The sequence below is a fragment of the Ranitomeya imitator genome, chromosome 1, assembly GCF_032444005.1.
Source record: "Ranitomeya imitator isolate aRanImi1 chromosome 1, aRanImi1.pri, whole genome shotgun sequence".
In the NCBI taxonomy this organism is placed as follows: Eukaryota; Metazoa; Chordata; class Amphibia; order Anura; family Dendrobatidae; genus Ranitomeya; species Ranitomeya imitator.
In genome coordinates this window covers 950,477,241-950,494,717 of record NC_091282.1, presented here as the reverse complement: position 1 = coordinate 950,494,717, position 17,477 = coordinate 950,477,241, and the positions used below count along the sequence as shown (strand labels likewise).

At 37.2% G+C, this 17,477-nt stretch overlaps 1 protein-coding gene across 2 annotated transcripts in view; it reads left to right on the top strand.

The window, feature by feature from the left end:
• Positions 1 to 14,544, top strand: part of CXXC4 (CXXC finger protein 4) — a 213,575-nt gene extending 199,031 nt beyond the window's left edge. Inside the window, exons 3-4 of one of the 2 annotated variants that reach the window (XM_069743675.1) lie at positions 7,467 to 7,502; positions 9,191 to 11,659. In XM_069743675.1, the coding sequence (XP_069599776.1) occupies positions 7,467 to 7,487 (21 nt within the window). In that variant the 3' untranslated portion in view covers positions 7,488 to 7,502; positions 9,191 to 11,659. Of the gene's footprint in view, positions 1 to 7,466; positions 7,503 to 9,190 lie in introns of both variants that reach the window. The other variant, XM_069743674.1, reaches the window with a different exon arrangement.
• The last annotated feature ends 2,933 nt before the right edge of the window (positions 14,545 to 17,477 follow it).

Genomic DNA, 17,477 nt, shown 5'->3' with positions numbered 1-17,477 from the left:
GTAGCGGTGGCAAGCGGGGTAATGTTTGTGGGGTTAATGTCACCAGTGACATTAAGACCATGGCTTAGTAATGGAGAGGCGTCTATAAGACACCTATCAATTCCTAATCCTATAGTTGTTACATGTAAATAAAGACACAGCCAGAATAAAGTCCTTTAATGAAATAAAACGCCACACAATTTTACCATTTTATTATTCAGGTAATCCAAGCAAAGCCATTGATCTCCTGTAATAAAAATAATAAACCAACACAAATACTCCTTGGTCTGACGCAGTCCAATATAACGAGTGTCCCACGCAGTAGTTCATATCTGGGGGAGATAAAGTTTACAACCGGGAGCACAGCTAATGCGACCGCTCCTGGCTGTAAACTACTGGGGAATGAATGATACGCAGCGGGCACAGGCTCAGTAACTAGCGGTGACGTCAATGAGCCTGCGCTCCATCACAACCTGACCTGAGGTAACCTCTGGACTGTGAGAAAATGCCAGTGAAGAGGTTATTGCAGGTAATCTATCTATCTATCTATCTATCTATCTATCTATCTATCTATCTATTCTATTCTATCAATCTATCTATTTTTCTATTATCTATCTATTCATTCTATCTATCTATCTATTCTATTCTATTCTATCAATCTATCTATTTTTCTATTATCTATCTATTCATTCTATCTATCTATCTATCTATCTATCTATCTATCTATCTATCTATCTATCTATCTATCTATCTATCTATCTACCTATCTATCTATTCATTCCATCAATTCATTCTATCTATTCATTCGTTTTTGTCACAGCTTCTTTCCTGCCAAGAAGATGAGATTGTGCTGCAGAAAAAAAAAGCAGCAAAAACGCCCTGTGTGAACTTACCCTAACTGTGTATGGTGGCACCAGTATTACGTTCTCAACTCTGTGACACTTGATATTGGGAGCGTGAAGTAGTAGAGTACTGAGGGCTGCATGTGGGCTATGTGCCAACATTTGTCCATTGCTGATAATGTGTCTCATATATTGGAACATGTGAAGGTGGATATGTTTCTACAAACATACCCACTACAACCGCACTACTATCTCCTCCAAATTGGATATACTAATAAGAACTCCAATGCAACAAGCAGCTTTGTGTTTTTGTCCTTAGAGACAGGTAGTGTTCACTGCCACAATTATTCCACATAATATGGGCTGCTGCTGCGCCACCACAATTGGGACCTATTCTACGGAGCCAATAATAATCTCTAAAAATAAAGTATGCTTTTCCTCTTTGAGTAATGGAAAATAATGTATTCTAGAAATGAAATGAAAGCTAAATGTAAAGTATGTGTATAATAAGGGGTATATGTATAAGAAATATAGTAATTAAAAAATATATCAAATATGCTATGGACGCTATATTAGGGATAATAAGGGCCCATTTAATTATTACATTTGAGCTTTTTTTGCCTGATTTTTGTGGTCACTTGGGGTTTCTTATGGTTGCTACTGTGAGTCAAAATGTAAGCTTTCCTGATGTTTCTTCCTGATACAAGATTTTTGAGTTTTAGAAAAGTCGCAATTTTTTTTTTGCCATTTTACAAAGTGTGTGTCTTTCTAAAAAAGGTTATCGATGAACATAAAGACAGTTTTTGACTTTGAGCAAAATTCATGAACCACATTCACCATATTGAAGAATTGCTGGAGAAACCGCAATGAATACCACAAGACAAAAAAGAAAAGTGACTTAAAAATCTCGCAAGTGATAAATTGTGACCTAAGAATTTTGTGTTTTTTTTTCATAATTAAATATTTGGATGAGATGAGAGTGACTTATGGGTCTAGTTCAATGGTGGTCGGGTTTCTGTCTTTTATTTTTTGAGCACTGAACACCTTGTACTTCTGGACACTCCAGGAAGGTTGCAGTTCTGGAATATGATGGCACTGGAGGATGATGGCTTCCTGGTCGATTAATCTTTGATTCTTCTCAAGTCTTTGGCAGTTAATCTGGTTTCTTTCTCAAAATGTTTTTTTTGCAACCCTTTTGACTATATGCAGCAAGACTTTTGATCGTTTTTTGATCATGGTTAAAGAACTTAGAAGTTTCTATCTATCTACAGTGATACTTGAACGTTTGAGAAACTTTCCGAATTTTCCATGTATCTGCATAAACTTGACCTAGCACTACACAGATTTTCTTTCACATAAGGCCTAAAAGTAGCTAAAAGGAACCAAAAATATAATAATAACCAAGAATAAAAAATGTTAGGCTTTGAAGTTATTTATTTTAAAAAATAAACTAATACCACATGTCTGAGAGTGGCAAGAGTATGTGAACCTTTAGGATTAGCAGATACATTAAAGGTGAAATTATAGTCTGCTGTTTTCAATCAATAGTATATCAATTGTATGTACATAGACAATCTGTTTCATTTAACACAATGTGGTGGGAGGAGATGGGTTTAATCCTGCTCTAGCTATTTGGGTGAAGGATGATGAATGATCAGATAAAATGCAATTTATTTGTCAACACGTTTCAAAGTATATATACCTTCCATAGGGACTGGTAACATAATTGGCGCATAACAGCTCCCCATCACCACCACTGGTGTCCTGGTGTCCCAGAATTCCCCAGCGACGGGGAGCTGATATGGACCAATTATGTTATGGCATCCCCTATCAAAGGTGTATATACTAGACATATAAACTGCATTTTATCTGATCCTTCATTGGTTCCATCCATCATCCTTCATCCGAATAGGCAGCCTTTCTAAGTAAATTCTTCATCCATCCGTCCTATCTTTAACCTGTTAAGACCCTATTTCGCTATTGTTTTTTCCAGCTCTTCCACTTCCTGTTTTATTTAAAAGACAGGAATCTATCAGAATTAGATTTTCACAACATGTCTGTGGAAATTGAGCAATATGGATTTCTGAAGAACTCAAAAGAAGAGGATTTTATGCTCATGCGTAAAGAAAAGGATACAAAACCAACTTTAAAGAGTTGAGACACCACCAATCCACAGTGAGCCAGATGGAGGACATTAAAGACCAATGTTACTATCTCCAGGAGTAGTCATTCTACAATGATCAGTCCAAGAGCAAGGCATATAGGAGACTGCAAGATCAAAAAGGAACCCAAGGTAAACAACTAAAGGCCTCTCTCTTATTAGCTAATATCAATGTTCTTGAGTCTACCACCAGAAGGACACTGAACAGCAATGATGTTCGTGGCAGGACTGCAAAAATAAAGCCACTACTCTCCAGAAATAGCATTGATACCCATCTGCAGTTTCTAACGATCATCACATCAAGCCAGAAGGCTTTAAGAACAATATTTTGTGGACAGATGGGACCAAATAGAGCTTTTTGGTTTAAATTAGAAACACTGTCTTTGTACACAGCAAAAACCCTGCATTGCAGCATGAAAACATCATACCATTTCTGAAACACGGCGGTGATAATCTCAAGGTTTGGGCCTCTTTTGCTTCATCTAGGCCAGAATGTCATCATTGATGCAACAGTGAATTCTAAATTATATTAGCAAATTTTGAAGGAAAATGTCAGGTTATCTGTACATGAACTGCATCTTAAGAGAACGTGGGACAAACAGCAATTCCAAGGACCCAAAATGCATGTCATTTTACAAAGGATTGGTTACAAAAGTGTGAAGTTAGGGTATGTGCTTATATCGTGTTTTCTTTGCTCTTTTATACCGCAAAAAAACGTAGCGTATTAGTGTCCCAGTCACATATTGCTTATTTGTTTCTTGCAGATTTGAAGCAGGTTTACATCTGCAGCATGTCAATTCTTCTAGCATTTTTGCAGTGTTTTTCACCCATTTTAATGAAAGGAAACAAACTGATAAAACAAGCCTCAACAATACGTGTTTTATGCATCTTTTTTCCTGCCGCATTTTTCACACAGAAATGTGTGCAACAAACACTTAACGTGCGCATGTTTTGGAATGTCCAAGTCAATGTCCTGACCTTTATTCTATAGAAATGTTGTGTAAGGACCTGAAATGACCACTTCATAGGAGAAAACCCACCAACATAACAGAGTTGTTGTGTATGGAGGAATGGGCTGAAATTCCTCCAAGCCGACGTGCAGGACTAATCAACAATTAGCCGAAAATGTTTAGGTGCAATTATTGCTGCACAAAGGTGGTCACACAGATGCTGAAAGCAAAGGTTCACATACTGTACATTTGTCACTCACAGACATATGATATTGGATCATTTTCTCAGTAAAAAGATCACAAATGCTAATATTGTTATCTCGTTTCTTTCATTTGGTTCTTTTTATCAACTTTTAGGATGTGCTTGAAAATCTGATATTTTTTAGATGAAATTTATACTAAAATATGGAAATTCTGAAGGGTTCACAAACTTTCAAGCACCTCTGTATGTATGTATCTATTGTAGACACATGTGGTTAGCATATTCAGTTAAGTCACTGCCTTTTCCATAAGGTTTGCAATGTCATTCTCTCCCACAGTTGGTGCGTCTTTGAGATTTTCCATTGTATTTTGCAATAATAGAAAACAAAGAACGTGATAAAAGGATAGACAAGCATTCAGGCACTAGAGTGCATACAGTGGGGGAGGTCGGCGCTTTTGACTTTTAAATATTAATAATCCCTTTGCTGCTGGAAGGCTCTCAAACTAATCTTAGAGTAGTATGTTGTCTCTCACCAGTAAAGGCATACTGTCGCGTAGGAACTAACAATGTGGTGCACAGAAATATATATTCACATATGAGTTGTACACTAAACATAAAGTAATAGTGATAGAGACTTTATATATAAACATCTTAGCAGATTTGTGACATCCATCTATAGGTTCTCTATCCATGACGAGTAGTACACATAATAATTTTTATTGTACAGATGTTCTATTAAAGAGGTTGTCCACTACATTATCATTCATGGGTCATCAATGTCTAATCACTCTAGGTCCGACACCCAGTACCCCCGCCAATCAGCTGTTTTCATTGTCGGCAGTGGCCGCCAGCCAGAAGTGCTCAGTTATGGAGCTACTCCGTCTTCTGATTCTGGCCACGGCAGGGTACGACACAATCACCTCCTATTCAAATCAATATGAGGCAGATGTTCAGTACCCTGCCACTATCAGAAGAAGGGGCAGCTCCACAATTGGGCACCTCTAGCCAGCAGCCGCTGCCAACACCAGGAACAGCTAGTTGGCGGGGGTACTGGGTGTTGGACCTCGTCGGATCAGACATTTATGACCTATCCTAAGGATAGGTCAGCTATGATAAAAGCAGTGGACAACCTCTTTAAGTTTCAATGCATAAGCCTTTATCATGAAGAATATGATATGAAAAATTGGTAGCTTTTTATACACAGATGCATTAAATTCCAGCATTTTAGAAAAAAATTAATTCCTGACATTTTATAAATGTTACCTAAAAAAATGAGTAGACAAATGCCTAAGAGTTTAATAAAACTGGGATCAGTTTATTAAAATTGGATATTACCTCGTGGAGAACATTTGGTTCGACACCTGCATTCATAGCACATAATGCTGCTCTAATTATGTAAATGCAGCTCAAACTCTACACTAAATTGACATTTTAAGGGTTCGCCGAGATTTTACAAGTGGAAGCTAAACTAAAGAACCAAACATACTAGTTGTTCCAGTTTACCACTATATCTTTGGTGAAGATTTAAACGCTAAGGCCATGTTCACGTGTTCAGTATTTGGTGAATATTTTACCTCAGTACTTGAAAGCCAAGATCAGGAGTGGGGAGAAAATGCAGAAGTGGGGACGTGTTTCTATGATACTTTTCCTCTGATTATATCATTCCTGATTTTTGGCTTACAAATACTGATGGTGTGAACGTGTCCTGAGGGTTAGTATACATGTGACAGATGTGCCGCTAATTTTCCTTTTCGATTAATGGCCAGGAAATCCACAGCATGTTTGTGCAGCAGCAAATAGATGAGTTTTTAGCGAATGTTATCTACAATCTGCAAATTAAAATTTTCAACATCTGAATGTATGTTGTACAGTAGTTGGCACAATTGAGCTCAATGAGGAAGTTAAAAAACCCCTTTGGTTATGAATTTTGCAAGACATTAGCTGTGAATCTGGAGTAAAATCTGCAAGTTCTAAAAACCCATAATTGTACTCTCCTCTCATTGTAGTTCGGACTGGCACCCTGCTGGTCACTTTCTAACCCAGACTCATTCAATGATGTCATGTTCCTTGTGATTGTTTCACGAACAAGACATCATCCTAGAATGAAATATTGTACCAAGACCAGCAGGGTTCAACTTCAGAAAGCTTCTGAAGCTCTAATGGAGGGGATGATAGTGATATTTTTCTTTATTTTTAATTCGTCTGGTTACCGCAGAGAAATTGGTAGCAAGATCGTACCAAAATCTCCATGACTATGGGGAAGCTTGTTGTTACGGTATTTTTTATGTTTACCTATTCTGATTTTGCGGTGGCTTATTTCTATTGAGGAGATAATAGTTTATACATATGATAATTTAATAAGACTACTTTTACTGAGAGTAACACCAAAAATAATTGTTTGCATTTTTTTTATTTCAATTTTATTTTGTTTACATCTGATTTTTTTTTGCTAATACATCTGTATCTTGTTGGAGACTATTATATTATACTATTATTATTATTTCTTTTAAGAGCACCTTTGATTCCATGGTGCTGTACATAAATATCTGCAACTTAAAAATAAAATTGTTTTATACATGTGACTGGGGCATGTTCTGTTTTCTGCAACATGTGCATGTATTTCTATAAGCCTCAGTCATAGATGAATTGGAATAATAAACAGGAAAACACCTGAGACTATGGGGCAACATATTAATAAGATGTATCTAGAGTATATAGAGATAGCCCATAGTATATTATCGGACATGTACGGACACACTGAAGTCCATAGAACAAACAGCACAAGAAAAAATCAGTGTAAAAACGTAGATGAATTGGATGGTTCTGGAAATTTCTGAGACAAATCAGCCAACTTGTAAATATATAGAAAGACTATGGTTAGTAAGACCTCTTCATGCTCCTAGATTCCTTTCGACACCTCCAGTATTTTGTGCAACATTGAGTACTTTGAGAGTCAACCCATATCTCTCCATATACCGCATTGCCGACCATTTCTCAAATTGACCCGTTATAATATATGCCACTTTAGGCTTCTACAGTTTGGCATCTTCTAGATGTACAGTACTTGACAATAGAAATCTGAGGATTTTCAAATAATTCATTCGCATGCCCTATTTTTGTGAAAATTAGTGGAACGAGATTGTTTTGACCTATTTAATTATTTTACTGCACATGGCATCCTAATTAAAACAGAGCAATTCTTGCAGAATGGAATTTTACGTTTTTGTAAAATTTGCTTGTCCTGCATTTTATTTAGAAATGATTGGTAGATGAATGTGTTTTGTTCTTTTATTTAGCTCTGTGTTAATCTATACTTTCTTTTTTGTTTTCAGAATAACAGACATTTACTATAGCATGCAATGTACAAGGTTAGCATGAATTTACTTTTACTCTTCTAACACCATAAACTTTCAGAGAGAGCATAGGGAAATATTGAGGAACTATATATCTGTATTGTAGACATACTGTTATGTTGAATGTTTGTTAATGGGTTAACGTTTTTCCCAATTTTTCCAGATTTGCTAATATACAATTACTTGTTAATAGAAATGAAAATGAAATTCTTTCCACCCGCCTTACCTACTGTTTTTAGATTTGAATTATATTGTCTTTATTTTGGCAAACTATAAATTAGAATAATTACTATTTGTATAGCAATAATTACTAAGTGTACAGCAGGCAAATCATGTTGGAAAGCCTTCTGCTATATGTTTTTCATATGTATTATACAAAGGCAATCTTTGAGAAGTAGGGGTTCAAGGACTGAGAACGTACTTGTTTATGATGCTGTTCCTTGACCCATCTTCTGTCCCTGACTCTAGGCCAGGAGGGCCTAGCTTTTGGTCACCTTTTTTGCTGTCACTCTTACTATTCCATGTAGAGTAGAAAGCAGGTGACTTTTTTTGGCTAGACCTTTATAGGTCTTATTTTTCAGAAAGCATTGCTTTTGAAAAAGAAGACACAGTCTACAAGGTAGGGAAATATGATCGACTTGAGATCTGATCTTTTGTCAGGCCTCAGAGTGCCATTGAAATTTTTACGGTGCATAAGTCCTCGACATCATAGGTGACCAGTCCAAATTTTTTTCTTGAAATCAGTTGTATATACAGTATGTTCTTTTATTATTTAAATTATTTGCTTTGAACTTCCCTATCGTTAAAGGGGAATCTTGATTCTGAAAATGGTCAAAGGGGCAGTGAACGTACAGTGAATTTGATATTTCTTCTCGGCACAGTTTCATGTAATCCATTGCCTTTTAGTAGACATTTCAAGTGGGTAAAGTTTGATTGTAGTGTTAATTAATGGGAATGACAGATAAGGGGTAGGGGGGCCATGAATAAAATCTCATGATTTTAACTTTTTTATTTAGCTACAGTTTAAGGAAACTCTGGATGATTTCTTGGCTGATCAATATTTTTATAGCTGAGTGTAATAAACAGAAAGAGAAGAAGTGATTGCTCCAGTCCCGACTGTGCATGCTCCTTACTCTCTTTCGACACAAAAAAAGGTCAGCTCAGACAGTCATTGGTTGCAGATGTCACCCTGTGATTGGTTGAGTAGCATTTTCTGTATGTTAAGAGGGATCAAGAAACAGAGGCCAGTGGGGAATGTTGAAACAGGAATGACCAGGGAGGCAAGTGTCACTTTTTTTTGCTTTTTTTTGCTTTTTTTTACTCTAAGCCCTCTTAATAAATAGAAAATCAGCCAGACAACCTCTATAGTTCAGTCACCTGCATGAGGCCTTATGATCATCAGAGCTTGATTAATCTTGGACCGTAGACCAGCACTTCTCCTTAGATAAAGGTGTGAGATACCTCAAACCCATTTTAATCTATAAGTTAAATCATTTGGAATTCATAAATTATTTTAGTGATTTAATTGAAAACTCTTTACTCTAGTTTTAAAACTGGAGGCAATTTGCAAAAAAGATCCCCATTTAAGTAGTTGATTTATATTAAACTTGCCTAAAGTGATCTAGAAACGATTAGATTGATATTGAAGCAGAAATGTTATTTACCGCATAATAACCTATTCTTTTCTCTTCCATTTTTTGCAGAGAACACCGGTCCCCAGCGCTGAGGCATTCCGATGGTTCTTTTAAGCAGATGTATATCATATTTTCAAGGCACTCAGAAGTGATTGACAAGCACTGGTCTTGTTATGAGAACTGCTAAGTCCATGACTGAAGAATATGCTGAGATACTATTTTCATTTGTGTACTGGGGTTTCCTCAAAAAAATATGAATAATGTTAAAAAAAAAAAAGTAAAAATAATAATAATTAAAAAACAAAAAACAAAAAAAAACCTCACCAGAGCCTGACTGGTTTACTTACATTTAGTACACAGGTTCTTTCTTTAATGTACTTTAGCTATAAATAACAGTGATATTGTTGTCTACTTTAAAGTGGCTACAAAAGGAGAGATTTGGGTAAACCCCTGCTGTAATATGATGTATCTTTGAGAAATTAACATATCTATACTTCATTTCCAAATATGTGTTTCAGTACTGTAAACTGTACAGATAGCAGCTTGTATTTTGTGTGTTTAGACACAAGGAGACAATCATGTCTGAGCATCTATATGAAGATTAACAGTTTGTAAGCAGCAGTGTGGTTCTGCAACTTAAATCTGGAGCAATAAATTCTAGCTTTAAACATTATTTCGCCAGCTGGATAGTCACAGCAGCAACAGCACTGTTTTTGTTTTTTTTTATTTTTTTTATTGTGTTCTTTTTCACAATTTCTTTCTTTTTATTTTGCCATGCATTCTGTACATTCCCAGGAAATAAACCTGCAATTCCGAAATCTAAAAAAAATGTGATTCACATATTGACTACTGTCAAATCAGTCAACTGTATGGAAAGTGTCTTCTGTCCGTCGCGGCGATATTTTCTTGTTCCTGAGCCCATACTCCCTTTTATGTATCAAAGGAGGAATCCATGCAAACATTCTGACCTCTATGTGGGTGAGCACTTGTGTTATTAAGAGGATTTGCCCCAGAAGCACTTACTACAGATGACCCAATTTTTACTGCTTTGTAGACCAGAGTAAAAGCAGCATATGGTATTGTAGTTTGTCCGATCGGACCAGTCTTTTGAATTATTTGTTCAGGGAAACAGAAGTGTCCTGTGACCATGTAACTGAGTACATGCCTTCTGGTTAAGTTTTTCTATAGTAACTGTAAACACTGTAAAATATAAATGCATTCTCACTGTATTGACAAGAGTAAACATGCATATAGATAAATATATATATATTTCTGTATATATAGGTCTGATACAGCCAGGCAACTCCAGACTTGAAGAATTTAAGTATAAAACCTTATTCGTTGCAGGGGTAGATTGAGTTGTCAGACTATTGGGCACCTCCAATTCCGAAGTTGGTTCTCAGGACCTTGTTCAGCAGTACACATAGGACAAGTCCCATGATAGCTTCTAGCTCGAGCTGTTAGACTGGGTTCATACTGCATTCTTGAGCTGGGCGCGAAAGTATGGCCAACTCAAGACAACGGGCAAAGTCGGAACGGAGACCAGACTGAACACACAGTTCAGTCATAGTGAACGAGCCTGTTAGGGTATCCATCTCAATCCCGTTTTCCATGGCTTTAGATGGAAACCCTGAAGAAGCCACTAAAGTATGACCCAAATGCAATGTGAACCCGGCTAATCCATTACTGAGTATTTCATATTAGCTGACATCATAAATCCAAGGTCCAGGTCTCAATCTGCCCCTGATCTAATGCATAGCACTGTTTTATCTCACATAATACCAAATAAAAGCTTCTAGACATAGCTTGTACTGAATAGCCCCATTGATACCTACCATGGGATGCCTTGTCAGTTTTCTCACTCCAAATCTGGAATTGCCTAAACCATATTGTTTTATTTTATACCATGATGATACTTGTGACATTTTCATACCTGTGTAGAAATTTATGGTCCTTTTTTTTTGTGTTAGACCTACTGAACAGCACCAATCTAAAAGCCCCTCCAGCAGATAAATATTTTTACCTAATGTTTTAGCTATGTATGTATCTTATAAGTGAGTCTTGAATGTTTTAATTTTGTGGGTTTTTTGTAAATGTTTTAAAATTACATTGAGTAGATCTAAAATGCTTAGGTAGCTTTAAAAAACACATGAGAAATGATTTCATCTGATTAGCCACCTTTATCAATCAAAATAGGACTTTTTTATGTCACTGTTAATCCAATACAAGATACTGTCTAGAGGTATCAATCCGCTAATAGTGATCAGGCACAAGTAAAGCCTTTGTTGCACTTTTACTAGTACTTTTTCTTAGCCTTCTAAAAGTTGTAATTGCGATCTCCGAGATGTAAAATGATTCAGTTCAAGCTACATTAGGTGTACAATATCTACAGTTCTTCTTACCAATGTACTCGCTGTCTGATACCCTAATGTTGCATGGTTTTGTGTGATTTTTTTTTGTTTTAAAGAACTGGTTGATCTGTATATTGTAATTGTGTTGCTTATATGTCCAATCCAATTAAAGCTATACATTACAGAGAATAAGAAAATAAGGTTTACTGCAGTGCTAATCCTGTAATTCTTGTACAATCTATATAAAAAAATCACCTTATAAACATGGAATATATGTTTTATCAGAATAATATTTTAGTGGTTTTTTTTATTTGTAATTTAAAATGTGGTGTTTTTTGTATCTTTTTTTTAATGGAAAGTTAACTGCAACGTGAAATTTTACTTTTGTGGAGCTCTAATAGGTTATACCATAGCACAGCTTCTATCAGCTATGTACAGTGTATTCCACTGGGAGAAATGGCTGCATTGGGCTCTATGACATAGCAGTTGCTATTCTTGTCATCCACTCTACAAAACAAAAATTATTGGTAAAAGGGCGGTAAGTTCACAGTGCAGAGCATAGAACTGGGTTTCTTGTTTGTCCAGCATTACCAGGCAAAGACCATGAGCAATAATGGCACTTTCTCTAGGAAAAATAAAAACATATTCTTGTTTTCTTCTCTTACACAACCTCTTTAAGATCTTATGCACACAGATGGACAATGTCTCCCAGTTGTATGGTACTCATAGACTCCTATCCTACTGTACCTTTGAAAGCCCCTGACTTCCTATGGAGGTATATTCCATTGGATGTCATATTCTAATGGAGCACATTTCCATTATACAGCACTATATGGAGTACTGTATTAAGGCACACAGTTTCTACAGCCTACGTGTGCCTAGGGTACAGTACATGTGTCTCTGAAAGGGTAGAAAGTAGGTAGCTGAAAAAGTTTTTATATCAGCAGATGCTAAAAGCTGTTGTCCACTACTTTTGCATTGATGACCTTAGGATAGGTTATCAATGTCTGATTGGCCGCGGGTCCGACACCTGGCACTTCGCTATTCAGCTGTTATTGGTGTTGGCAGTGGTGGACGCTGGCTGGAAGTACTCACTTGCAGAGCTAATCCGTCTACTTGTAGTGGCCACCGCAGGGTACTGCACATCCTCCTCCTATTCTAATCCATAGTAGGCAGATCTGTAGTACCCTGCAGCAGCCACTACAAGTAGACATAGCAGCTTGGCAAGTGAGTACTACCAGAAAGCATCCATCGACACCGATAACAACTGATTGGCAGAGGTGCCGGGTGTAGGACCCCAGCCAGTCAGACATTGATGACCTATCTAAAAGATAGGTCATCAATGTAAACATAGTGGATAACCTCTTTAAATGGAATCTGTCAGCAGGATTTAATGCCCCCCAAGCTATATGTACATGTAGCTCTTTCAAAGACATGTCCAGCAATACCTTTACATTGCAAGCCTGTTCCTCTGGTCCTGAGAAATCAATGTATGAATTGATATGTAAAGAAGCTGCAAAGGCTATGGTAGATATGAAGCCTATGTCACTCCAGCTCTATTCCCCAACTAGCACCGCCTATTACTACGTTAGTAGCAGTCTCTATGCTGTGTAACTTTAGGCAAAGGAGCAGTCAGTCAAGCAAGGAGGATGAGAGGGCCACGCTCGGCAGTGAGTAAAGCTGGAATGAGAGCCTTCAGATCTATCGTAGTCCTTCAGCTCTCATTTGTAGATCGATTCAAACTCTGATTTCTTAGTAATAGACAACAGACTGGACATGTAAAGGCATTGTTGGATTTGTCTTTATTAGAGGTACATGTACATATAAATAGTGTGGGTGTTAAATCCTGCTGTCAGATTCCCTTCAATAGTATCTGGTAGCTGATGAACTCATGTACAAGAAAGGTTTGTTAGTTTGATTTTTTTGTTCTGTATTTTTTTTACTGCATCCACATTGTTAATAAATGTTTTCTGCTAAGTCCCCCATACACGATAGATAGCTGATGATGACTAGACTGGCGATGGTTTATCTCATCGAGAAACAAATTGGCAATCTGAAATCAGTCATACCAAATCCTTATCTCCCCCAACTGAGAGTCAGAAGACCCCCAGACACGTCAGCCAAGTTCAGCGATATAGTCTGGATTGGCCAATGGTAATCTAATGTGTATGGGATTAGCATCATGCTCTGAACAGTGACTGACCGCAGAAACATGGGCATTTTGATTATATTGGGGAGGATAAAAGTTTATCGCAATATATTATGAGCAAACGTTTCTTACCAAATGGATGTTCACTTTCATTTTCTGTGTATTTTCGGCGTGTTTATGTTTTTATTTAGGGTATAGACAGTACTAAAATACGATTTTTAATACGCACAAAAATGTGTAAAATCTTCATTTTGAATTGTGAATTAGAGCAAAAAATAAGGAAGCGTATTTGTGGTTGAGAATCTTGGCATGGAACTCTTACAATTAATTCAAAAGAAGAACAATATTTATATTGGTTACATCTGTAATTGGGTAATGAAGAAAGAAATGTGTTAAATGAACATACCATTTAGGGTCGAATATCTTCAGTGAAATAGCAGTAGTAGGTCTTTGATCATGGCTAGATGCATAGTGATTTCTAACAGTTGGTTCTATGTAGCAACTAAATGTTCCAGATTGTGTTTGTCATTAAATTTGGCAGTCTCACACTGAGATCTACTATGTTCCTAGCAAATAAAAGACAGCTCCTACTGGATGGTAGAATGATCACACTATAGAAAAAATGGGAACAGCATTTATTTTTCTTTTAATTTATGGCCCACTGATATGTACTCCTATCACCATGTTCTCCTATTTCTGAACTGTGCTGTAATCTATGACATTTTCTAACAGATATATGTGTAAGGTGTATGTATGCTTGTGCAGTTATGGAAAAAGCAGTTTTGGAAAACAGTGTATTTATGAGAAAAAAAAATCACCTATGGGGCATGTAAAAAACTGTAAAAAATACACATTAATTTGCCCGGTAAAGTTGTTTTTGTGACATTTCTGTGTTGTTAAATAAAGGACTTTAGTATTCAAAATATCGGCATTTTATCTATAAAAATTAGTTTCTATCAATGTGGTTTTTCACATTTACAAAATACACACATTTCAATTCATTTACATAATATACTGAGATCTTGCTCAAGATTAGTTTTTCTATATATAAGGATTCCTACTGTGAATAAAAAGTTTGTGTCCAAAATTTTATTATAGTCTAATTTACTAACTTTAAAAGAGTTTACTGGTCTAAAATGAAATGTCCGGAGTCACTCAATGCAATACAATGATGTGGATTCCAGCTCACCATTGATGTTAGCCCCATCCACTCGGAACTCGGACAACGGCTCTGCAGCAGCCCAAATAAGCAATAAGCGAAGAAATCGTCCAGCTACACAGATTCCTCTTTATTTAAATGACATCCATACACAGGACATGCAAAGTCATGATGACAGGTCAAATTGCCATAGTGTAACTCTCACATCAGCGCATTTCAGGTGAACACTCACCCTCTATCATGGTTAAGGGTGAGTGTTCACCTGAAACGCGTTGATAAGAGTCTGGCACTAACATGAATTGACCTGTCATCATGACTTTTCATGTCCTATGTATGGATTTCATTTAAATAATAATTTATTCATGAATCTGGGCAATTTCTTTGCTTATCAGTCACTATGTGACAGCTGACTTTTCAATACCCCCAGCGCACGCACCATGCACTGCAAGGATTCGCCGATTTCTGAGCTGGGAACATCGATGTATGGAATATGCACATTCCCGGGCAAAAGCCATCTAGTGGGTGTGGCCTCACTTCACAAAATGCATTGGGCAATGATGCAGGTGTATAGTGGGCATGGCCGTCTAGTGGGCACAACCTCTCTCAATTCACTCTCTGCCCGGGAGTATGCATATCGCATATATCACCACCTTTCCCAGCTCAGAAACCAGTGAAACCTCCCAGTGCCAAGTTCAAAAGTTTTCATTTTAGACAAAACATCCCCTTTAATACAGTGTATCAGGAAGCTAAATCTAATGAACACTATACACATAGACCATTTAAAAATGTTTTAAATCATTCAACTACTATCACAATGCATGGGTGTTGGCTAAGAGTTTTCTAAGCATCCAGCAAGTGTGGGAATGTACATAGAATCTTCATCTAAGCGTAGCCTTACGCATTAATTTATTTGTGTACGAAAAAACCCTGTAAAATCTGTCTGAGGACATCCACTAAGGAAAGAATACAAAGGTCTGTGATTACAATGGGGTTACCTATGTTATGTCCATGAAGTAGCTGTTAGCCATAGGAGTGAGCCAATGCCAAGAGTAGTAAAGCTAGCCTGGAGTGACAGAACCAGGAGACAAATCTGTAGTCAGGAATAGTGGGGTCAGACTAGCCGAGGTCAAAGACAGGAGAGATTAAAGAGCAAACCAGATCTTAGCCAGGTCAAGACCAAGAGAAAAGCAGCTAAACAACACCTGATATATACAAGGAAAGTGGAACAGTATCTGGCAAATGCCAGCAGACTGATTGGAGTTTAAATTGGGTGTGGTACTGCTCCTTATGCCACAGCAGGGAGATGATTACACTTGCTCATTTGGAGAGCATGCATACACACACCAAAACTGGCTGGGTGTCACTAGAAGTCACAGCCACTCCAATATTCTCAGCTGAGCAGCTCCTACATCATCCAAGATTGGCAGTAATACTGCCTACTCCATCGCTGCTTCCTGGGAGAATATAACAACACCCGGTACCTGAGGCAGGCATTGCTGAATCTGATCCAGGTAAGGGTATAATAGGACTGTTGTTTTTTGAGTGTCCTCCATTCACAGGACATGAAAAGTCATGATGACAGGTCAATTTGCCATAGTCTATCGCTCACATCAATGCGTTTCAGGTGAACACTCACCCTTTATCATGGTTAAGGGTGAGTGTTCACCTAAAAATGTGTTGATGAGGGTCTTGCAATAACATGAATTGACCAGTCATCATGACTTTTCATGTCCTATGTATGTATTTCATTTAAATAAATAATCTATTCATGAAGCTGGATCTGTTTTTCATCCATTTTTGTCCTTGTCAAAGTCAGTTTTTACCATCATATGCCATTAAACAAAGCTCCTACCTAGAAGACCGTAGAAAAGCAACATCACTCAAGTGACGGGCGATTAGCATACGTAAGATAGTGACAGGTGAATAGCATACGCAAGATAGTGACAGGTGAAGAGCATACGCAAGATATCCATTTCTTTGACAAACCCATTCACCTGGCTGGGTGACTTTGTCCCGCAAATTGGGCAAAAAATAAATGTCTCTTTTTGTGGGCCGATTGATATAATCATTAACTGATGGTTACCTATCTGATGCTCCAGTCATAAAGAGAATCAGCATGATTTGTACCAAATCAAAAATTCATTTTTTGGAGAAGAAGAATGAAATGTCCCTATCTTGTCATGTTCTTAAAATGATATGTAAGTCATACCTACAGTGGATGATTATAGGTTTTTTTTCTAGGCCTCTTTTTTAGCTTAGCTCCATTAGCACAGAGCTATGAGCTGTGATTTCAGTTTTGCTGCATTGCCTACAGGTAGTCTGAGACACACCTCAGTCTCGTCATCGGCCCAGACGGCTTCTCTCTTTCTCACCATACAAACGGATTGCTATGTATAACACAAGTCTATGAGAGGCTCAGCAGGAAGCCAGTGCATGGAGAGCAGATTTCTACTATAGCAAGACAAGAATAGCTATAAAGTAAGGACAAATAATCCTTGAGTGAAAAAAAAATAAATATGAAATAATTGCCATACCACATATACAGAGGCAAACCGACCTTAGTAAGGGATGGAGGGGAGAGTTTCTTTAATTTGTTTGTAGCTATGTTGCATATGGTGCAAGGTAAAAAGCACTAGTGAAGCACTACTAATTATATACACTAAGCTATGCAGTCATATGAAGACTTCTGTGTGGGTT